The following is a 25,484-nucleotide window of genomic DNA, read 5'->3' on the forward strand; positions in this document are numbered from 1 at the left end:
ATTGGGGTAATAGAGGGGTGGGCTTTCAAGGCCGCCGACACGGGGCACAGACATGGAGTGCAGACAGGGGCGGTGGGGGGGCCCAGTAGAAACAGTAGACCTGGGCCCTGGGAAAGCTATCTGTGGTCCTGACTAACAGAAAAACACAATATATGCCATGATATACAGCTGCATATACAGTCAGTGTAAGAGGGAGCGGGATAGGAAATAGCCATGACATTTTGCATGCTAAGCAATCACGACTATTTTTGCTAAGCAGTGCTAAATCTTATGTCAGCTTATAGAGTCGTATGACAATTTACAATCATTCACGTGAAGGTATGTCATGACCAATTGGTAAATATGGCCCCTAATCTGAGGAGGAAGCAATATGGGAATTCTACATGTCTATGCTCATGATCAATGGCTGTTCCTAGTTCAGAAAAAAATAACAAAATCCTGTATCCAAGTGGAAATATTTGATCTGTTTCAGAAAACTTGCTCACCTGGTGAAGCCCCTTTTCTTAATTCTGAGACATGTATTTCTCTTTAGTATGCTATGTACATGTATCTAAGCGGGGAACAAGAAGCCTCAGCACTACCACAGCATTCTGCATATAGTGCTCTATACTGTATCAATGATTCTTTCATTTTCTCAAAGTAAGAAAGTCATTTAATCTTCGGGGGCAGGGTCTCCCTTTGCCTTATGTTATCATTTACGTGCTGCTCTTATCCCCATTGTTTGCACTTTATTTTCCCTGAATTGTAATTTTGTAAAGTGCTACATAAATTAAATTATACATGCATACATACATACTGTACACATACATACAATGTTTAATGGTAAGGATTCAGCAGAAGAGTTAGAAATACAGAATGGTGGATTGCTGAGATTCTAGAACACCTTTCTCTCCATTCACCTTGCATGACTCTGGTGTTGACATGATAAATTGAAGAGCGTTGCACAGAAAGAGAATGTTCTGGACTGAGAGGAATATATCATTAGTAGAAAAAAGTATGTTTTACATGTGTGCTTCATAGTTGAGCTCCCGTAAAACAATATGCCAGGATTATGGTAGCACCCTTAAAAATTGAATACATTAATTGATAAATGTGTTCATCTTTTTGGCCAAGCGAAAAATTGAATCAAATCCCAATATATCGCCAACATACTAGCTAAGCTTCCAATCATTATTTTCCATGCTTGGAAAGCAACCGCTGTAAACAAGGTAAATTTCCTGACAAGTAATACATTATCTCCGTAAAGATCAAGCAAACCAGCAAGCAGTCTGAGAGCAAAATGACTATAATATGACATACCTATCACACTTTGCACACAAATTACCATTCTTTTCTAAAAAGTAGTTTTCCAATATGGATTTGTCTAAGACTCTGAAATGCACCAGCATAAGAAATTAGTGCTTTGTTATGTATGTGAACAGTATACTGTAGAACTGAATTTTTTTTTTAAAAACCATTTACTATGTCTGACATATACATTTGAAATGTTTTGAGGACCTATTTACTGTGACTTTTTATTTTTCTACAAGATCATGAAAAAATCAAAAATGTACTTTAAAAGACTGCAATTATTTATTAGTGTTCCAAGTTTGTTTGTTTCCACATTAGGAAGATGACTGTTAAAAAAAAATATATATATATATATATATATATATATATATATATATATATATATATATATATATATATATATATATTGTAACATCGCCGGAAGAAGAGATCAGTGTATCTCGACAGCTCGCACAAATAAAAGCATTTCGTTAGCCACAGAACGGTATCATCTATTTATTTTTTGATTATATATATATATATAATACTGAGTTAAGTTATGGTGAGTAAAAAAGTGACAAAAACCCTCCACAGGAAAGCAAATATGAAAATATAACTGTATGCTCATCTGCATGTCTTAGGCAGGTCTGCAACCCCGCCTTTCCCCATTATCACCCAGCATACAGCACTTCCACTGCAGCAAGGGATTCTGGGAAATGACATGCAAATGAGCACACAGTGTCACTTTTTGCCTCAATAACCATTTTTAACATGGTTCCCTATAGGCTTAAGCTTGCTGCATGGTCACAGCTTTGAGCACAGCCAGGGACCTGCCTAAGACATGCAGATGAGCATACAGTTATATTTGCATATTTGCTTTCCTGTGGAGGGTTTTTGTCACTTTTTTTACTCACCATAACTTAACTCAGTATTATGGTTTAGCCTATCCCATAGCCTCTCTTGCATTCCCAGTAAAATCAACCCCACACTGATGAGACCCATCAAGGTCGAAACAGCTGTCTGTGGGTGGTTTTCTGGGTATGCACCTTAACCCTGGCTGTGCTCAAAGCTGTGACCATGCAGCAAGCTTAAGCCTATAGGGAACCATGTTAAAAATGGTTATTGAGGCAAAAAGTGACACTGTGTGCTCATTTGCATGTCATTTCCCAGAATCCCTTGCTGCAGTGGAAGTGCTGTATGCTGGGTGATAATGGGGAAAGGCGGGGTTGCAGACCTGCCTAAGACATGCATACAGTTATATTTGCATATATATATATATATATATATATATATATATATATATATATATATACATACACACATATGTACATATATATACAGAGAGAGAGAGATATGTAACCCCCATGCCTATAAGCAACACAGGCTTGCTGCCCTCTAGCAGGTTCCTCTCTACAGAACAGGTGACTATAGCCAGCCATGTATATAGAAGAAATAGGTGATGCTCAAGTGCCTGGTCCTGTCTCCATAATTAAAGTCCAACAATAAGAATGGTTGACAATGCAATGCAATAAAACAGAAGTTCCAATCACAATCTTGAACCTATATGAGGGGCTCTATATCACCCTGAAGGTACGGAGTGAGCATGATGATACTCCTCCCCTCCTCATTGGGTTGGCCCTAAAGGTAATAATATGTACTCACTGTCGTCCCCAGCAGTCTTCCTTAGCGTGCAGCCATGTCCTGATGCACAGATAATCAAAAGCAATGGGTTTGCAGCGCACAGCAAAACAGAGAAGCAGGTCTAAAAAAAAAAAATACTTTATTGAAAAAGCATAAAAAGTGGAGAGTGCAACACTTCAACGTGTTTCGTGCAGGTTATGTACTTTATCAAGAATAACCTGCATGAAACGCATTGAAGTGTTGCACTCTCCGCTTTTTATGCTTTTTCAATAAAGTATTTATTTTTGTTAGACCTGCTTCTCTGTTTTGCTGTGTGCTGCACACACAATTGCTTTTGACTATAGTCAGCCAGTAGGACGGCAGGTGAAGGAGGAGGGATTAAGAGAGAGAGGAGTTGCTAATAGGGGGTGGCCATGACAGGAGAGTTAGTTCCTGGTTGCCACTAGAGAAGTCGGAGGAAAAGCTGCGCAGCTGGACGAGTGCGTTGCAGCCAAACCCAACAACGCATGACCAGATCACCAGGAGAAAGGAGCGAGAGAGACCCTGAAGTGAACAGCCCCTTTATCCAAGAGCTGCTAAAGACTGATAGCTTGGCTCTGAGGAGTACAACTCAGGAGATCTGACTGATTACGTAACCAACAGCCTCCCCGTTGTGAGTAAACTAAGAGGTGATCCTCGTCTTTATACAGGGTACCAACGTCTTTCTGAAGAAACATGCCTTCTACAGTATAACACAGATTATAAGAGCTCCAAAGTTTGTGCTAGCAACAACACATGAGACTCTTGCAACTCAGGGTCATGGGAACTCTGCTAGATATTGGCACGCATAACTGCACAATGCATTGACAGTATTGTGGATGTATGTATATGATCTTCACACAGAGGATCACAATTATGTTTATGTAACTATGGTTATAAGAGTTAAATATAAATACTTGTATTGTTATCCTTAAACCTGTGTCATGTCCTAGTATCTAATCTTTGGAGACGTGCTCAAGAGAATTTTGGGAAATTATTATTTGTTTTTGTAAAGAAATTGCCGTATTTAGATGTATGGCCACACTTTTCTAGTTTTATGTTCTCATAGCATCATGGTTTATAGAAGTACCAGTGAAGAGAAAAATAATAGAAATGGAATTTCATTAGTCATTTCACATTTAAATGCATCTATACTTATTTTAGCATTGTCTAAGTAACTATAATCTCAATCTTTTTTAGCAATAAAGTTCTGACAAAGACATTTAAGATCAATTTTACTATGCAGTGCTATTCCATAACAAATCTTCTGGCTCTGGAAAATGTTTCATTTCTGCATTCAAGTGATATTGTCTTATGGGGACACCCCGCTTAGTAAAAAGGGCCCTTAACTTTTGGGTAAGCTGTAAACATGATCTGAATAAAGTAGGAGGACTTGCTCATCCGTTTGCAATGTCAGGGACACAAGCAATCACATGGCTGCATGCGGCAAGCTCTGCTGCATTCTACAGACTCTCCAGCACTGGCTAAGCAGTCTTTCATAAAAGCAAAACTTTCGGTAATTATTGTACTTTTCCATTTTAATCCTAAATACTAGTTATTGCAACAACAAATCAAACCATTAAAATGTTTTAACATTATTTCAAGTACTGTTAAAAAGCAGGAACAGGTAAAAAAAAGACACAGCACTACTTCCATGCAGGAACAGCAAAGATCAAACAGAGAGCGCTCCCATAGTTAAAAACTGACTAATTTATTGGATCATAAAAATGACATACACAGGCAGAAGGCCCACACCTACGCGTTTCAAGCCTAAGCTCTTTATCAGTTTTTCTGACTGTTAAAAAGCATGCTAAAATGTGCAGTTTCACACGTAACAGGTAAAAATGTTTGCCACGCTAAAACAAAATATTCTAGCTAAAACAGGATTCACCGCAGAATTAACATTTGACAGAGGCAATAATCTTCCAATGGTTTGCACCAATGTTTACGCCTTGCTATAATTTTCGGATGCACTTCCTGGAGGAGGTATGATGTGCAGCCCTCAGATTGCAGCTTTTTCTATAAAAAGCATAATTGTGGTCGGAGGCCAAGCGGTACATACCTCTGACAGTCCAGTTCAAGAACATGGAACACTGCACTTAACACGTCCATCAATTTTGTCTTGATATTCAAAACAAAAGAAAGTAACATACTACCAGTAGTAGTTGTGGAGTTAATCCCCAAGTATATTACTCCCACTGCTCCTCTTGTGTGCTGTATTATTTATCTGGTCTGGTGCACCCAGACAAAAGTGAAAGCAGAGTATGGTCCAAATAGATGTAAGTACTGGGTACTCCATAATCATATAAAATGAAAATGTATTAGATAAAAACTAGTATAAAGCAAACCAGAAATGGTAGTGTTTTCTTTTAGGATGTCACCTCATTAGACCAAGACATCAACACATCGTGCAGCACAGAAGTGTTCCCTACGGGCCAGTATATGGACCACCCTGCATTTCACCCCAAATGGGCACTATGACATAAGGAAATCATCCAACCCTCCCAAGACTTAGGGCCTCATGCAGAGAGCATCGTTATTTAAAAATTCGCCATTTTTTGTACAATTTCGCGCAGAAAACGGCAGAATACGGCAGAAAATGGCGAGTTACGAAAAACGCGCCAATTTTTTTTTTCTATTTCTAAAACTCGCCTCGCGGCTGGCGAGAACCTCCATCTCGCCATTTTTAAAACTCTCCGAATGCAGAGAGGTACGAACGGCATGTAGCGGCTGTTCGCGCCAGGAAAATGGCGCGATTTTCTCATTTTTGCCGCGCCAGGAAAAGTTGGCAATAAGATGGCGCTCGCCGCCTATAGCAAAGGGGACAAAAAATGCGCGATTTGTTCTTTACACATTTCTGAAGCGCGCATCTTTCCCATTTAAACTCGCCACACGCATCCATGTTAAACATAGCAGAATTCGAACTTTTCTGCATATGGAGAATAAAACTCTCCAAAAAAGCTACTTTTTATGAAATTCGCCAATTTGAAAATTCGATGCTCTCTGCATGAGGCCCTTAGTGCTTTGCTCATTATGTGAAAATCATTAAAATACAAAGATATCTACATACATTAAACAGTGTTATTCCTCTCACTTACAATATAATTTGATAAATAGATTTTAAAGCACATACATTTTCAAACATCACAAGGTTCTTCACACTACTGTGGCTGGGCTGGGAATATGCTGAATGTCAGAGAATATGCTGAATGCTCTGTTATTTTCACAGCTCCGTGGCTTCAGCAAAGTAGCGTACTGTATGCAATATTGTTTTATTAAGAGTCAAAATACCTAGTAATCTCCTAATACATTTTAGGTGCTTTTAACTTCATACTAAAAAAAAAATGATCTCAATATTTTTTTTCTTTCTGTGAGATTTTTCATGTCATTTATTCAGTTACAGTCCATGCATAATGCAATCTACTTTCAAGAGATTTACACATCAAAGTTTACCAGTTTAAAGGCAAAGAAAACGTATTACACAAATGATTTCTGCGTGCCTTTCTGATGTATACCTGTCTGAATGTCGGAAGGTTTGTCCCTTGGCTCTTCTGTGGAAAATGTTATGTTGCAACACAACAAAATGTAGTGTGATTAGCCTAGAAAAACACAACCACCTATTTTACAATATTCCCTTTACACGCAGTACCTGTTTCGTTTACATTGTTCCATCCAGCCAAATTTTGTTTAACCTAAGGAATCCATAGATTCTCCAATTGCATATTTTCTGTAACTAAGAAATGGTTACCTACAGTATCCACACAGCTGTTTTCCTTTGATCAAAGACTTGACTAGCAGTGTGTTGGAATATACTTTCTATTAACCTTAAAAATCTGTTGTGGTTATCGACTAGCATAATAAATGAGGATTACCGTTTTTCAGCTGTACTTTACATCTCCTGGTGGAGGGGGGGGGTGGGGGGGAAGAATATATTAACGGTTTCTAATAAACCTATGTGTATAAGTGATGAAGTGTACATAACCATTGCTTGGTATTTCCATAAACACAAGATTACAACAGAATTGCTGGCCAAAAAAATGAAGGGGGAGATTAAAGATGTGTAAGGCATAATTAGAGAACCAGAGAGGGGTCTGTAGCAAAAATTGTTTGTACTGTAGGTAGCCGTGGTTACACAGCTGCAGTGCATTAAGCAGCCATTAAAAGGACTGCCTGCAGTAGGCTTTAGGGAGTCTGAGCTTGCGCTTCTAGGGAGATTGAGTTGAACTGCAAAAGCTCTGGCTCTGAAAGTGCATAGGATGGCTGTGGTGCAATAAAATAGAGGTGGTTTTTGTATGCTCCTGCTTTTTCCTAGAGATGCATGTTCAATTACTTTTGCTTTCTAAATTCAAATCGAACTAAAAATAAAAAAAATAAGTAAAAAGCCACAGGGCTGCCATTTCACCATTTAAAAAAAAAAGATATCAATTTGTAAACAATTTAGGCCATTTCGCTAGAACATTAGGTTCAATCTGAATTATTCACACATCTTACTAGTTACAAATTTTTCTAGCATAGAAATTTCTATACACGTTGTAAAGGGTTGTAAAAAAGGATCTTTTTGTGAACGAAAGCTCGTCGTGGTGTGACTGCTGATGCCACGGGCTCGCCATGTTTACAGCAGACTTTATTATGCATGGCAAAGCTCTGTTACTGTATAGAATGATTCTCATGTATTATACATAGCGGAATTGTATCAGTAAGTTTCCCCTTACAGAATGTGCATTAATGCTGGGTGTCCTGTTCATATAATATAATAAAATAGCTGATCTTTTACTAACATGTATTGAAACTATATTACATGTTATCCTCATATTGTATGTTTAATTTGCACTGGGGCAAATAAAAAAAAATACGGGTTCATAAATTGGCTGCCACAAAATGGCTATTTCTGAATTTGCAAATAGCCATCAACAATGCTCACAATTTTCAATTTGTCCCAGTATCCGAAGAGGAGATTACATAAGCGCTCCTCAAATTAAAACTAAGCAGCCAATGTGGACCTGACTTACTGCAAGCTAAGTTCCTAAGACTTGGTACCCCAGCCATTGCCAAACCAATTGCTTCCATATAGTAACACAAATCGAAACAAAGTTCAATAGTTCACTGCTCCCATATCAGGAATACAAAGTGGTAATCCATACTTGATTGAAGTGTCTAAACTTGCTTGAAGAAAAGGACTTTAAGTGCATCATAGAGTAATGTGCTTGCTAAGGCAAAATATGCTCGTGCAGGGCAGGGTTTGTGTGTATATAAAGTCCTAGTGCCTGATACTATAGTCAGAGCCTATGAAGACAAGCAGTGACTAGTTCTCCACCTATGGACCCCCTCTCTTCATTAGAGCTGAGTATAAACTGTATTAACAATCCAATTCCCGCTGCTTTCCAAACATAATGTGGGATAATGGTAAGCAAAAGTTACTCACAGTAAGATGCAGTCAAGATCCGTGTGCGTGCCTCACGCTGAAGAGGTAGATGCAGAGAATCCGTGTGGATAGAAAACGGAGCACAGCTGCAATGAATTTAAGGGCTGCAATAGCAAACTAAGTTTAAAAAGAATTTATTGAAAAATGTGACAACATGGATAGAGTGAAATAAAAGGTTACTGTAACGCGTTTCACGCATCTTCCAGCGCTATGTCAGAGAGTATGTTGCACTATAATAGGTATGAGTATATACAGCCCCTACCCCCAACCATGGTGATGCCAGGTGATACAGCGTGTGTAATCCAGATCTAATCAGAGTCAACATGTTAACTCCCATCCACTGTTCACACTGACCCCCTCAGGATGGAGGAACAGGTCAACCATCAGCTAGAACAAAGAGAGCAAAGGAGCACTGCTGGCAAGAGAATCCAAAGGAAAAATCCTATAGGAAAAAATAAAGGGCACAACTCCAGACTAAAACTGAGGGTAATTTATTCCATAAGTACACAGGGACAGAAACACAGCCCACGCACCAATGCATTTCGTCCCGTGGGACTTTATCAAGCTGTAACATGTATACATACCTCCTCGCATTTATAAGCCCCATTTCGCGCCAAAAGGTCCGTGAAGACACACTGCGCATGCGCGCCAGTGACGCGTCGCATCACTGTGACACCACCTCATTACTAACCAATCGGCTAACTCCCTGAGGTGACGTCACTCGTGTGCGCCCGCTTCCAGCCTGAAACGCATGGCACTGATGCTCCCACCGGGCTAGAGGCGGAAGGGAATTAAAAAAATGTTTTTTTCAACAACTTTATTAATTCTCTAAAAAACAAACAAACACATATCTATCAAAAAGATCAATAAAATACACAAAAAGAACTTTAAACTAAGAGTTGAACAGATAAAAACACAAAAAATTAAAAAAAAACTATTGATAAATCAGATACATAATAATGCAAAAAGATGTTAAAGCAATCACAAACCCAAAACTGACTGTAGTGTTCAATTAATTAAATAACATAACACTGTATGAAAGAAATATATATACATTTAATACATATTAATTAAGAAATAAGTAAGCTAAAACTATATTCATAAGAAGAAGCACAGACAAGGTATATGTGATTGTCATGGACATAGTACATTATATGGAGAGAAATAGCTAAGTATTAACTATCATATATATTATTAAACCAATATTAAACTCCATATATGGATGAAACAGATAGACACCATTAAATAGAATATATCAATTACCAATATCATAAACAATTTAATTGAATTCGAGTAAGCATAGAACATTACTATAAAACAGAACCCTTACCCACTATAGAAAGTGGGAAAGGTCCCAATCAATATTCATACCATGAGGCACTCTGGTCCTTAAAGTAAAGATCCAGAATGCCTCACGTTGATCCAGCTTTTTAATCCTATCGCCACCTCTGGGCAATGGTAAAATAGACTCAATACCTTGAAAGCTGAAGTTTTTTAATTCTCCTTGGGTACAGTTGGTGAAGTGTTTGGGGACAGGATGATCCAAATTCCCTTTTGAAATCAGTCGCACATGCTCCATAATGCGTACTTGAAGATTCCTAATGGTTCTTCCAACATATTGGCTACCACATCCACAAGTGATGAGGTAGACAATATATATTAATTTGCAATTAATAAATGATCTGATAGTATGAGACCTTCCAGTTTGACTGGATACAAAACTATTTGATTTTTTCATATAACCGCAAATCTTGCAATTACTGCAAGGGAAAGAACCATTAGGAAGTACATTCATCTGTTTATTTTGTGAGGAGAACAGACTTGGGGACAAGGAATTCGCTACCGTCTTAGCTTTCCTATATACTACATTTGGACCTGAAGTTATATATTGTTTCAGAATAGGGTCCAGAGAAAGTACTGACCAATGTTTCTTTAAGATATATTTAACCTGTTCAGCCTGGGCACTAAATGAGGTGATAAACAGTGGTGTATCATTAAATCTTGGACCCCTCTTTGAGCGGTGAAATAAATCTGATCTATTGACAGTGGAGACCTCCTGTATGGTTTTACATAAATCATCTGGATTATAGCCACGTTGTACAAAACGATTAAACAGATCTTTAACACGTACATCATAATCTTCATCATTCGAACAATTACGTCGAAGACGAATAAGTTGACCTTTGGGGATTCCTTTAATGAGGGCCCTTGGGTGACAGCTGTTGGCACGTAAAAAAGTGTTCCGAGAATTGGATTTACAATAAATATCAGATTGAATAGATAAATGAATATCAATATATAAATATAAATAGTGAATGTGATGGTGATTATACGTATAAGTGAAATTTAGATTATAAACATTGTTATTCAAAGGGTTAATAAAAGATATAAGAGAAGTGACATCACCCTCCCAAATGAAAATAAGATCATCTATAAAACGTTTATAGAAAAAAAATGTGCTCCCTAAACATGTTCCCATCTCCAAACACGTGGACAGACTCCCACCACCCCATAAAGAGGTTGGCGTAGGAAGGAGCAAAGCTCGTTCCCATGGCTGTACCACGTGTTTGGAGATAGTGAACCCCATCAAAAAGAAAATAATTGTGAGTTAACAGAAAGTGAAAAGAATCTAATAAAAAAGTGATTTGTGCAGGTGAAATATCTGTGCGTGAAAGAAAATGGCCAACAGCTGTCAACCCATGCTGGTGTGTAATCATAGTGTACAGGGATGTCACATCTAGTGTGACCCAGATCATATTAGACACAAATATACAATACAGACCGGCGCCACTATAGTCCAATGGTGGAAAAAGATTGTCCAATATGGGAATGTTCTCACACGGATGGTAGCACACACATCCGTGTGAGAACATTCCCATATTGGACAATCTTTTTCCACCATTGGACTATAGTGGCGCCGGTCTGTATTGTATATTTGTGTTTTGTATTGCTAACTAGGTCTTGGAGTTAGTGTCACCTGGCAGTCTAATATCATTATTTATATTATCACTTATTATTACACATATAATTCTTTTAGCGCTATATACACCCATTTTTTTCTTGTCCCAGATCATATTAGGTTTCCATGTAATTTGATTGATATGTATCAGGAGGTCTCCACTATCAAAATGGGGCTTATAAATGCGAGGAGGTACTGCTGCGGCCAAGTTTATTCGAGCATTTGCCCGTTCTTGGCTGCAGCAGTAGCCTGGCGCGCGCCCGAGAGTGACGGGCGCGCGCCGAAGCAGCGGAAGAGCGCCCTCCGATCGGGGCGCTCTCCCTACCGCTGCCGGGTCCGCCGGGTCCCCCGGAACCCCCTGCCGCTGTCCCGCGATCGCGGGACACCAGGGCTCCCTCGGGGAGCCCCTGGACGCGCGTGCAGGGGGCGCACGCTCCCGAAGACGCGTGACCGCGTGTCTATGACGCGCGGCATGCCGAGGGGCGGCCACTAGCAAGCCGGGAAATCTCCCGGCTTGCGGATCTGGCCGCAGAGTAATAAAGCGTGTCGGTAGTGTATGTATACATGTTACACCTTGATAAAGTTCCACGGGACGAAACGCGTTGGTGCGTGGGCTGTGTTTCTGTCCCTGTGTATTTATGGAATAAATTATCCTCAGTTTTAGTCTGGAGTTGTGCCCTTTATTTTTTCCTATAGGATTTTTCCTTTGGATTCTCTTGCCAGCAGTGCTCCTTTGCTCTCTTCGTTTTTGTTGTTTACCCTACCAGGATTGCACGCAGTGGAACTACCCTACAGATGATTTCTGGACTTCAATGTACCCCCGTGGGCAGGTAATGGGCAATAGCCCTTATATTCTTACCTTGGACCCTATATGGGGAAGTGTGTTTGTTAAGTGGGGTGTGCGGTGGGACCACATCTGCGGCAGTCTGGCTGACTGACCGCTAGGTCCTTTATTATTTTTGCCCCCCTTAATTCCTTATTACATACATGATGATATGGATCTATGACAAGTTCCCATCTACCTTTATGTCTACAGTCTTTCTGTGAGTCTAAACACTTATATTGAGCGTCAGTCTCTACATCAATATACAACCATCAGCTAGGTATTAAAGCTATATGTCACTTCTTGTATCTTTCAAATTTACACACCTCACAGAGCACCTTTATATTAGATTGTATTATATTCTTGCTACAGCATAATTATTTTCTTTTTGATAGACAATTTTATTTACAAAAACAAGGCACTGCTATGGGCACCTCTTTTGCACCTTCTTACGCTAATTTATTTATGGGTCTTTGGGAGTCTGTTCACATTTTTGGCGATACTAATCCATTTAGTAAAAATATTATTTTCTATCGCCGCTATATTGAAGATCTACTTTTGATTTGGCAGGGATATACTCAATCATTGTTGTCGTTTTTGAATATTTGCAAAAGGAAAGGGGAGGGGGAACTCCCACTTGTGATGCTAACCAGGAGCAGACAATTGCCTTATTCATGATATTTAAACATCTACATTGCATGAGACAGTTCATAAGACCCAGGAATCCAGTTAGTCCAACAATAAACACACTCCCATACACTTACCACTAGCCTGTGTAGGTAGATCTTGTGTGGTAGTCTGGGCAATGTGCAGGACTGGTCACATAAATGAAGTAAATTACTCACTGCTGACCTCGGGGATATCCTAGTCCTGTCAGGCGTGCTCCTACCGAGAAGTACGTGTAGAAAGTGCAGGAAAAACGGCGGTGCATCTGCTGCTGCTGAAGATAAATTTGAAACCGCAAACTGCAAACTGCAAAGACTAGGTGCAAAAATGTATTTAGGGCATAAAAAAAACAGCCAAAATGACACTCTAACGCGTTAAAAAAAAAGCGTTACACACAAATAGATCTGATTTGTTAGAGGAGGTTAATAAGAAAAATAAACGGTCCAACAAAGATGGGCATCGGGCCACAAAGTATAGCAATGATATTCCACTCTTCATTAATACTTATAGTAAACAAGCCAATCAAATCAGATCTATTGTGGAAAAACACAGGAAGGTTCTGAGACTAGATAAGGATCTTAGGAATTATACCAAATCTAATCCTAGATTCTTATTCAGGAAGGCTAGAACCATTGGACATCATCTCTCCCACAGCCTCTTTAAATCCAATATTGGGATCAAAACATGTAAACAGATTCAGAAGGGTTTCTATAAATGTGGAAATTGTAACACATGCAAATATGCTACTCCTCTTAAATCTGTGAAATGTAAATACACGAAACATACACACAGGTTACAAACATTTATGACATGTACTATAATATGAACTATGTAATTTATGTTTTGAGATGAGCATGTGGCAGCCTTTATATTGGCAGAAAAATTATACCATTAAAGGTCAGGATAACGGAACATTTAAGATAAATCAGCAATGGAGATGACAGGTATCCAGTCTCCAGGCATTTTTCTAAATGTACATTTACATTCAGTGCCTTAGAGCACATTCAACCACATATGAGGGGGGACGAGAGAGAAGCGACTCTTAACTGTAGAGAGATGTACTGGATTTATACCCTTGGGGCACCCATAGGTATGAATACAGACTGGGAACGTAAGCACTTCTGGTTTAAAATTTAAATTAAGACATTCTTATGTATATCTCATTTGCACTGTTATATTTAGGAATATAGACCGGGAACTAAAATACCTCATGGTCCAAATGTATATGAAGCTATTCTCATATACATCCCACTTATATTATTATATTTAGGAATCATTCTCTGTTCTCGCCCTCTGATAGTAACAATCAGTTTCTTTGCAAGAGGCTATAGGAAAGGACAAGCCTTGATATATGAGATCTTGCATGGTGCCATATCCCTACCCTCACATTTGGATTGGATGTTATGCAATACCACTGTTAATTCTTTTGCAGGGAATTTTATATCACTGTGTTTACTATTTGCTTGTATAGCTATAGTCTATATATGAATCAATTTAAAAATTACATATTGATCAAAAAATTATTATGTTATTGTGATGTATATTATATATTGCATGCATGTGTTTCCTTGTCCTCTTTGTATACTGAGGGCATTTATGAAGAGGGAGGCAGTTTATACCCCAAATATGGTTTAACATATTCTGTTATGCAACTTTCTGATGCGGTAATAATGATACCATTGTCACCATGTAGAACACATATACAGTATACTCTTTTGGCTACATTGTGTTTTGTATACTAACAATTTTCTCTTATACAGTATCCTTTCATTATATGTTTCAGTTCACTGTAACATGGGGTTTAGCTTTAAGAACTTTTCTTCTTCTGTTTTGGTGCTTGAGTATAGACTTGCACTTTTTACAGTTTAAATTAGATTACATCAGTCCTTATTAAATTTTTGTTAATTTGGGGTATTTAACCGCTTCCATTGGCAGCTTTGAAGTTTAGAATGCCTGTCCTCTTATAAGCTTTATTTCATTACAAAATATAGGGTATAATAGATCTTTATCATCTTTGCTGCCAGTGTGGCGTTCAGAAAACATATGCATTCACTTGTAACGGGTGTTCCCGCTGGTCTGACCCACCCAACCTCACATTGGCCCCTGTGGTCTATCCAGCCCTCATTACATGTTCGTGTCTGGTGGTGCAACTGTAGGCAACAGAACTCCTGTGTCTCCCGCATGATGGTATTCGGGGATGTCAAGCCAGACAGGCAGCTGAGGTAGTGTGTGCGAGTCCTACCTATATCATGTGCACCGCCTCGACCTCATCAGGATCTATGCGTCCGCAGGTAGATGGGCCCCTGGAGAGTAATTGCAGACTCACACCATGGGGTTCTCGTTGAACAAGCCATCTTTATTGTGCGTGGTGATAAGGGCCAGCTGCCCCTCACAGTCATTGCTTCAGCCGCACATTGCTCCGCGCTCCCCTTTAAAAGGTACGCCCTCCCAATGGAGTGGGATCCCCTCTCCCTCACAGGGAGATCACCCCTGTGCCAGGTCCCTGGACACAGTTGGCCTTCTCTGGCTGGATATCGAATGGTGCCACTAGTTACTGCACTAGTGGGCACCTTTGAACTTGCTGCTTCACCTTCACCTTGTAACATCAACCCGCAGCAACCACACTAACTTTAGGCAGTGCAGTGTCTTATATACCTCAGGAAGCAGGCACATCTCTGATGTCACTAATCATGGACTCAGAGCATGTAGCCACTCCCATCCATACATATGGCACCTCACCAGGGTGTGAGGGCAAACCTCCATGATTACTGCTGGCATTCCTGTAACTTACCAGGTTTTGCTGCCAGCAGGAGAGATGACTGTAGTCATTGTTATGCGTGGCTACATACTCCCCCTGGTGAATCCCCACTGTCCCGGTTGGAACCTAAATTTGGTGTACCTTTCTCCAGGAAACACTGCAAAAGGAACACATCAAAAGTCATAACAATGCTTTTTTATATAACAGCGCTCACTGACCAGCAGGGGCGCTCAAGATTTCTCACAGACCTCATTTGCTGCCTCACTAATAATAGTGACGAGGATCTGGCTTCTTCACTTCTCTGCCCGCCATGTCGGTCACTGTTACGCTATACTCCCGGGGCAAGCCACGCTCATGTCTATACACCACCTTATGCATATTGATCCTGCGCCCAATACTCCAGACTCGCATTAACTGGGATATTCGTTCCTCTGCTTGGGGGCCCTTAATGGCACCTCCCTTGGTAACCATATAGTACTCTATATCCTCCCTAAGCCACCCATCCCGGCGGTCCTCTATCTCCTGCATGAGGGGTTCGGGAACATATGGGTATTCTAGCCCATGGGAATGTTTATATTTGGCTACAATGGCCCGTTCTGCTCGGCAGGCCCTTGTCAACTTAGCACTGCCCGCTCTCCCCGGCAACACCCATGACAGGGGTTCATCGGGATCCACCGGATCATCCAACCCATCCGGACCCAGGGTTTCTATTAACCCTTGCCCAATTCTATACCACCTCTCCTGGATCTCCCTTAGGTGATCCTCCTTCGTAAACTCCCCTTTAGCCCACCAATGATCTACTACCCCATCCCGATCTATGATGAACCGGGTCCTATCAATCCAGGGCACATATCCCTCAAACAAGGGGGCCCACCATCGGGTTTCCCTCACCTCCTTTAGCGATACCTCCTTTAACTCTCCCTCTTCTTGTACACCCCCGGAAGATATGCCCGACGTACACTCGGACGGTGCCAGATTGTCCGAACTCCTTTTCTGGTTCCCAATGGTAACGCTCACATTACTGGGACAGTCACTGGATACCGACACCTGTCGTGTAATCCTCCCTCCTCCCACTGACCCATAATCAGATGTCCCATAGTCCAGGCTCCCAGTCCGTTCATCGGAAGTGACCCGTGAATCCCCTGACATCCCTAAACTAGAGGATGACCCAAAAGTGAAAGTGAATGGGGCTGGGACTTTAACTAGGGCCTGGGGTCTAGCTAGGACTGGGGTTTGGGGATAGGGCCGCACCGTCGGTATCCGCGGGGCTAGGACCCGCTCTTCTTCGCTACCTGGTCCGGTTTCGCCGCAGGGACTCTCCGTCTCTCCGGTCTCACGACTCCTCAATCGCTGCGTCGATCGCCTGCTCCTTTTGGACTTGGGCGTCCGACCTCCACTGCTCGAGCGAAGGGGCGCGATCATCTCCCACTCTGCTCCGCTCGGTCCACCGGAAGTGATGTCTGGACACGCACGCAGGAACCGGGGCCTTCAATAGGTTGGCGCCTGAAGAAGTTTACTTTGTTAAACGTAACGCGTCGCGACTGTTGTGGCTGGCGGTTTTACTACCCACCACCAGTACACACTCAAGTGTACCGTTCCTGCTTATTTCCGATAGTTTCTATGCTATCAAAAACAGACAGGCATCCTAAGGACACCTATTGAAGGCCCCGGTTCCTGCACATGCGCGCTACACTCCGCACCACGCTACCACACGTGGAGGACAGGAGAGTGAACAGAGACAGCCCCAGCGCGCGGGTCTGATCTCTCAGAACTGAGATTACCCTTCATACTTCCTATGTGATGCCCTACTCCTGTGATAGACACCAGAATCGGGGATTATTAAAGAAATGTTATATGTAAGTTACTAATTTTATTATTTGTTGCTAATACAATATCTATCTCTCATCTTGGTGCGCTTAGATTGGTACTCACTTGAGTCTAGGCGCAAAGTTCATCTTTCCTTTCTTGCCTTCAAATACTTTCTGGGCAAGCTACCCATCTATCTGAACAAGCTCCAAATCCCTACCACATGCAGCACTTACCATCTGAGATCAGACTCCAATAGACTGTTCATGGTCCCTAGGTTCAGCAAAGTATCCGGTCGCTTCTACTTTTCTCACCGGGCACCCTAAAACTAGAACAATCTACTGGAGACTCTAACAGCCAACACCAGTCTAAGCTCTTTCAAAACTAATGCTGTCTCACATCTTAATCTGGTCTGTAACTGTTACATATACCTATAATATATATTATCTCTAACGGTGCATGCAATGTCTTGTATATAATGTATACACTGTTCACTTATGTAACTAGGTATTTGTAACCATGTATTATTTGTCATCATAACTCTGTGCCCAGGACATACTTGAAAACGAGAGATAACTCTCAATGTATGACTTCCTGGTAAAACATTTTTATAAATAAATAAAATGTTTCTGGTCATATAATAAGTTGCCAGAAATAGTTAAAATACAAAAAAAACACTTTATCGAACAAGGAGAGAAAGGGGTCATTCATTCATGGTTTATCCTTGTCCTGCTTTGCCTGCAACAATACTTACGTGTTTCTAACAATAAAAAGGAACTAATTCTCCCTATGAAACAAAGAAAATAATTTATAATTAACAATGTTTCTATTGCATGAATACCGGTAAATATGTTGTACCCTCTTATCATAGTTTTTGCCAGTGATTAATGTATAAAAACTAACCTACAGCATAGGGGTTAACCCCCAATTTGATATATATTTTCTTGTTACATAAACCCTAAGTACCACTGAAAAAGTTATCATCTCATTCTATTAATATTTCATCATTGACAAAAAATGTTGGATGGTCATGAGACACAAAACTATCTTTCAATCATGCTGAACCTTGTAACTGAGCAAATAGTCCAAAGTAAAGCAAGTTGTGCTGTTCTTCACTTCTAGCCAGAGATTATGGATGTGTGGCCTTGCTATCACTGTAACTGCCTGTAATGAAATTAATTTCTCATAAATCTAACAAATCATGTATTTTTATTTTCATTTTGGTGTTTTCTCATCTTCCCCACATTCAACAAGCATCAGAATGTAAATTACCTTGCTACCAAGATACAGCCCATGATCTGTTTTATTTCAAATAGAATGCACTAGTTGTGCGGTGGGGGAGAATGTTTACTCAGTTTTCGGTATGAGAATGAGAGATGAACAATAGATTTAATTTATAAAACGTGAGAAATTAAAAAAGGGCCAAATTAGTTTTTGTTGTGTAGCCCAAATAAGTAATTAATGTATCCATGTTTTATAATAATATAGGAAATACGATGTTGGGTTTAATAGTGTTCATAAATTGGGTAAGAATGTACGTGTGTAATGGTATTTTGTTGACCTTGCCTCTGTAATGGTGTAATGGTGGCTGTACTCCATTAATACTCCTACTAAATCATGCAATAACAAAGTATTTTGTGTTTGGTGAGTATACCAGAAAAAGCTACTTTACTGTAGGATTATTTGAAACCTAACACTTTAACACAAATGAATCAGCTACTGTACACAGTGGACGTCTCTTTACAGGTAGTCCTTGCTCTTCATCGTTTCACTTTACAACGAATGGCATATCCAACGCTTTACAATGCAACCCTGTGGGCCGTTTTTCATCGTCGGAATGTGTTATCCGACGCCTGAATACGTTATCCAATGATCACCGCCACTGATTAACATGCAACTCATGTTACAACTGTTTCACTATCCAATGCTACTTCCAGAACGGATTCCGTTGGATAACAGAGGACTGCCTGTACACATCCACACAGCAGTACCTTATGTGAAGTTGGTACTTCGATGAAGAAAATGTATTCCATATGAAGAAGCCACAGTCTGGAGAACGGTGTAATTTCTGCAATGTTGTCTTGCGTGTTTCTGTTGCATTTTAACCCGACAGTGATGACCAAGTTGTATCTTTTTAGTGTATGAATTTTTTTTAAATTGATCTTTTGGATTAAGCCAGCAGGATGCTAATGTTTGGCTCATGGGGTTCAGGACTCGAAGTAGAACAAAATTGCAATGATTGCATATGTTTGATCATAATCAGTATTGCTTCATGGTCCATATTCTAATTCAACAGTCGAGAGCAAGTAATACAATGTTACTGTGAATAGGGTGTGACCGAATCATTTATTTTGAACAAACTCATCCTCCCCATTAATATACATATTGGAAAAAGAGAGCTGTTGCGCAGCTAATGATGCATTAACTCCCAACAGAACTACTGTAAAAGTGAGTCATTGCATTGTGAAGTACGTGTTACTTAATTTCCCAAAACATTGAATAGGGGTGATACGGTGAAAACTCGAAAAAAGTGCTTAAACATGCAATACAACAATGTGGTTTATCCATTGAAATGCGCTACTGCAGTCATTGGGATTTTCCATGTGATAGTGCCCCAGTTTGACATTATTCCTTTCCAGTGGATAGCCCCCAATGTTAAAAAATATATTTGTTTTATTGCTAATTAATCAACTTCTTTGGTTATTGTTAACATGGAAAATACTATTGTTAGCCAATAAAATACCTTTATAAATTAATGTCCCTTAACACTCTCATGTATAACTGTGTGTCCTACATTCTGGAAACTTTTTTGTCATTTTGCATAAGTTTCTGCTTCTATGGTTTTGAAGAAGTTATCTCTCAATGGCACATTGGCCATTTAACCGAAATAGGCAGTGCAGATCAAAGCTTTAACATAGCTACTCAAAATTGGATTGCAACTATGTAAAGATTATCAATATGTGTAGCCGGTGGCAACATACAGGGCAACTCTGATGACAAAAACAATTAGTCAGACATTTTTCTATCTCAATAAACATGATAAATGTACAAGCTACTGGATTGAATATTTGACTTTATATTTAAATAAGAAACCAATCTGAATAAGTATGTACCAAAGGCATTTATGGAAATAAAAAAATAAAACAAAATGTCTTCAATTGAAATACAATGTGTTAATTTAATTATCAAAGCACGTTACTTTTAACCTACTTTATGATCTACATGTACTTTTCCCACATACGATCTGTTAAAAATAAGCCTTTGTTTGGGTATTTAAACTATTAGTAGTCCTTTCTTGACTTCTAGAATGTGTAGATTATAGGTAAATAAAACAATACTTAAACCAAATGTGACTAGAGAAACTACATTAAGGATGAAAATGCCAATAGGGATAAAATAGTATAATTATATAATATGTAGTATAATATGATCGTATCTGTAAACCTACAATTTAAGTAAATGAAAGGTTTGTCTGGACGTTTATCTGTATCTCTGTTTCCTTCCTTATATTAAATGAAAAATTCTAGTCCATGAATGAAAATATTGCATATTCATACATTAATTTACTTACCCATCGAACTTAACAATGTTAAGAGCATTAAGTACACATCTTCCTTAAAAAAACACACACCACTCTTTACCAAATCATTATAAAATGTAAAATATTTCCAAATGATTTTAGAGCTGCAGTGTAATGTTTTTGCCTTTGAGTAAGGTTTATAGGTCGTATGACATAAACCAGTTTGAGAAACAAAGTGAATGTTCGTACAGTAGCGCAACAATATACAGTAGTTGCTATTAATTGTAACGTGGCATTTTAGTTGCCTGAAGCTACAAGCAGCATGAGATGAGAAACAGAGAAATATCTTGTGTGGCTGCAACGGAAAAATATAAGAGTGGTCCATTTACAGTAACTGACTCTGCTTCTCTTAAACTGTGATTTCTCAACTTACAGTAGCATTGCTTAAATGTACAGTAAATAGCAACAAACACATTTATGAATGTTTATTATTGATGGAGTGGTATAAACCATAGGCACCTAGACACGTTTATTTTTTGTACCCCAACAGAAAGTACTCTACAGTAGCTTGCAATGAATCTGAAGCTAGATACATTTAAGAAAACATTGGTCTTGTTCAAACATGCATAATCACTGGAAACATTTCACTCTTATAAGCATTGTATGATAGAGACAATGTGATGTATTTGTATTGCAACTAAAAAATATTCAGAATGATCACAATGACAGAATTATCAAACAGGCATTTATTAATTAAAAACAATGTAGAAATAACAGTCATAAGCCATATATAATGGTATTCCTATTTAAATCAGAGCAGTTCATCGCAAAGGTCATAGCATCCTGAATTGTTTAAGAAAAGCGTTTAAGAAATTCTAATTACTGTAGGTTCAAGGATAACACAAACAGCGTGAAACTGCATTTAGAAACCATGAATACACAGTACCATATTTAAAGTAAGATGCATACATTAAGATAAGCTATTCATTTTTAGTGTGTTGGCTTACTTACTGAATCACTGTAAAGAGTCCCAGCGGATTATCACACAATTCCATGGTATTTAAATGCGATTGAAGAAGGCTGTTTCTGGGAGACCGCAGAACGCCAGTGTAAAGAATAGATGTTTCTCTATCTCACTTTGCTCTTACACTGCATAGCTGACATCAGTCCACACAATATACGTACATGTTGTAGCTTCAGGGCCTTAATCAGTTGATATAATTTTGGATTTGTTTTAATGCTAAAGCGAAGTGACAACATGTAATTTCACATGCTCTCACACTAATGACTACAGTGGCAGTACAATAACTGAACTTAAGTATGTCATTGATTCTGTGATCGTGAAAGCACAATTTTAGAAGTTTACCTTTAAATATGTAGAAAGCACTACCTAAAACTTAAATGAATATAACATCTGTAAATGTGTCTTGCATCTCACGCATAACCTGGACAGAAATCATAAGATGTATTTTATTGCAATTGAGTTTTTTTTGTTTTTTTAGAGCTATACCGTCATTGGCCTAGAGCAGTGGCTCTCAACTCCAGTCCTGAAGAACCCCCAACAGCTCAAGATTTAAGGATATCCCTAGTCCGGGAGCAGGTGGTTTAGTCAAAATGACTGAGCTACTGATTGAGCCATCTGTGCTGAATCCAGGGATATCCTTACAAGCTGATATTTTGGCGGTTCTTGAGGGCTGAAGTTCGGAACCACTGGCCTCAAGTCATCAAACTTCATTAAAACAATTTATATCACACCTGGTAGAAATAAATATTGGGTGGTTTTATCACAATCTTATGGCTGCATTGCAGAATAATTTCACCGGGTTCCATATTTTATGTTGTCACAATGCGGTAATTAACTCCATCGATAAATAGGAATTAATTACTGCATTGCAATCCAATGGGGGAGGGGTCATGCCTTTCTACCATAAGGTTATGTAATATAATTAATTACAAAACCTATGGTAGATTAATCCCTTTGATGCATGTGGCTACCAAGGTACTGTATACCACAGGTCCCAAAGGGGTTAATATTGAACTAACACTACCTGCCCCCCCCCTCCCCCCCCCCCCCCGGCTACTTAAGTGGCTAGTAAGGCTAACCGCTAAGGCAAACCCAGTTTTAACCCTAACCATCATCCCGGGGGGGCTTAACCATGGTCCCCAGAGTGACTAACCCAAATCTCCCCTCCACCCTCTATAGTAATGGCCAATAGCCCTTTTGGTCACAAAACACATAATAGATAAATACATTTAAAAAAACATACATTAACAATACAGGCTACAAACATTAGGAAGCACATCATTTGAAAATGAGTAATACCACTGAAAACACATGGGGTATTATTTGAATGGGGAGTAAGGTGTCTTCCAGTACAAAAGATGTCTTTAGGGAATAGCCCTTCTCTGTAAATACCTGTGTGGCCCTATATTGTTTTTTTACCTGAACTTGGATGGCAGAATACTGTGTGCTTTTTAATAACCTTATTTACTTTGATATGTTCCCACAAATTGACCCTTTTTTCAAAGAGATATATAGGTGTAAGGATGTGGTAGGAACCTCATATGTGTGGTCAGTGTGTGTTCAGTTGGTGTTTAACTCTGTTCAGTGAGAGGCTTGTGGAGTGTTTGCAACAGTGTTGCAGTGTGTTAGAGCAGAGTCAGACAGGCAGTGGCTGATGAAATAGCTGAGCTGTGTGTCTGTGCAGATTAGGCAGAGAGGCTCCGTGGAGAAACTACAATTCCCATGAGCTCCTGGGCAGTCACTTGATTTGAAGAACCAATCTGAAGGCTAGGATGACAGGGGCAGGAAAGGGAAGCGTGGGGGAGAGGCCACGCTAGTCAGAGGGGTTCTGGAAGGTAAAGGAGGAGGGTGTATGCGTGCAGGGGGTCCGTGACCCGCCTGCATAGGCTAGCTTTACCCCGCAGGCCCTTAGGAGAAACCCCTGAGCCACAGTAGGTTGCTGTGCTGCAGGGACGCCCATAGTGGTAGCGATCAGTCACCTTACTGTGTAGACAGTTAGGGACAAGCGTGCAGAGCAGGTTTGCTGGTGAGCTGCTTGGCACCAGACAGCTGCACTGCGGACATCAAAGACAAGCAAGGATTTGGCTGATCCTTTTCGAAGCATTACTGGTCACCGCCGTGACCGGAAGGTATTTACGTTAAATGCACCAACACCGGTCAACAGGCGCTGATCCCACCTTAGGCGTAACTGTTTTAGGACACTAGTGAGTGACCAAAGGCCTAATACACTGAGTTATTCTAGCTACTAGTGCAAGGACACGGTGTGTGGGGCACACGGTGCGGGACCCGGACATACTCATTAAGAGCGTGGCTGAGCCACTACTGTACAGGACAATACTCATTAAGAGCGTGGCCGAGCCACTCACGTCATTTAGCTGCGTTAAGGTTTTATTGCATTATAGGTTATGTGTTGGGTTATATGCTGCGTGTGTATTAATATGATAGAGTGCTAAGGTTATTGTGCATATAGTAAAGTTGGTTGCATCATACATGTGTGTATATGTTTCTTGCCCAGGGGAATCTCACATCACGGGGATCCTGGGTAAGTGGAGGCGCTGCGCTATAAGTGTTACCCCAGGCTCCCAGCTAGCGGAGGCTCAGATCTCCTGGAGCCGCAGGTGCGTGCAGTTACCCGTAGTCGCCTTAGCGTGTCAGAAAAAGGGCTACATAGGTATTTCACTATGTATTTTTGTCACATTGGATGTTGCTCTGGACTTCTTTGTTTCTTGTTTTTTTCAATTAGCCACGCCCAGTAGCACTCCTTTAGAGTATATATTATTATATATACAATATATATTCTGTGGTAATTTGGGGGGGGGGGGGGTTCTGAGAGCTTCCTGGATATCTGTGTGTTTGTCAACTTTGTCCAGCTGGTCTCAGCTGTTTTGGAGATTAGTGGCTCCTCCCACCCAGGGTTTAAAGCTCGCCTCTCCCCACTGTCCAAGTAAGCAGGTTTTCTTTTCATGCAGCTGGTTGCGTCAGGTTCAATGCCAGGAACATCCGTCCTCTAATTATAGAGGTAAATAAGGATTTTAGCCAGTTACTGTTCAGACCTGCGATATTATGGTCATGCCTTGAAAGGGGCTCGCAGGCTTATACGCTTTGGCCAAAGGGTTAACTAAATTACCCCTTTTTCAAGAGATATGTAGGTATTTCACTGTGTATTTTTGTCACAATGGATTTTGCTCAAGACTTCTTTGTTTCCTGTTTTTTACATCAGCCTTGTCCCTGATATGCAGAATTATTCAAACAAAAAGTATTTTTAAAAATCCAATTGACACTGCTACCTTATGCGTTTTAGCTTTTTAATGATTTTCTGTTGCCTGGTTTGGCTTGGAGCCATAAAACTCATATTGTGTAACTAACACAAGAGAACGTGACTTGAAGATACGAATATCAGTAGCCAGCAAGCAATAAAATAGTTACAGTGCAAGAAAATGAATGAGTCACATTCCTATAATGACAGTAAGCTTGTATTTAAGGTAAAGTAACTCATTTGAAGGAACATTCAAATTGGAAGAGGATTCAACTTTAACACTGTTTGTATTTTACAACTATAGTACTACTGCACTTTACGT

General features: G+C 39.9%; 1 protein-coding gene across 5 annotated transcripts in view; it reads right to left on the reverse strand.

Moving 5' to 3' along the window:
* FRMPD4 (FERM and PDZ domain containing 4) overlaps window positions 1–22,127 on the reverse strand; it is a 585,463-nt gene extending 563,336 nt beyond the window's left edge. For 3 of the 5 annotated variants that reach the window (XM_075590233.1, XM_075590236.1, XM_075590230.1), the window contains exon 1: window positions 21,894–22,126. In XM_075590233.1, coding sequence (XP_075446348.1) covers window positions 21,894–21,937 — 44 coding nt within the window. In that variant the 5' untranslated portion in view covers window positions 21,938–22,126. Of the gene's footprint in view, window positions 1–21,893 lie in introns of all 5 variants that reach the window. The other 2 variants (XM_075590228.1, XM_075590239.1) reach the window with 2 other exon arrangements.
* Window positions 22,128–25,484: the final 3,357 nt, after the last annotated feature.

This window comes from Ascaphus truei, chromosome 3 (assembly GCF_040206685.1).
Source record: "Ascaphus truei isolate aAscTru1 chromosome 3, aAscTru1.hap1, whole genome shotgun sequence".
NCBI classification, from domain to species: Eukaryota; Metazoa; Chordata; class Amphibia; order Anura; family Ascaphidae; genus Ascaphus; species Ascaphus truei.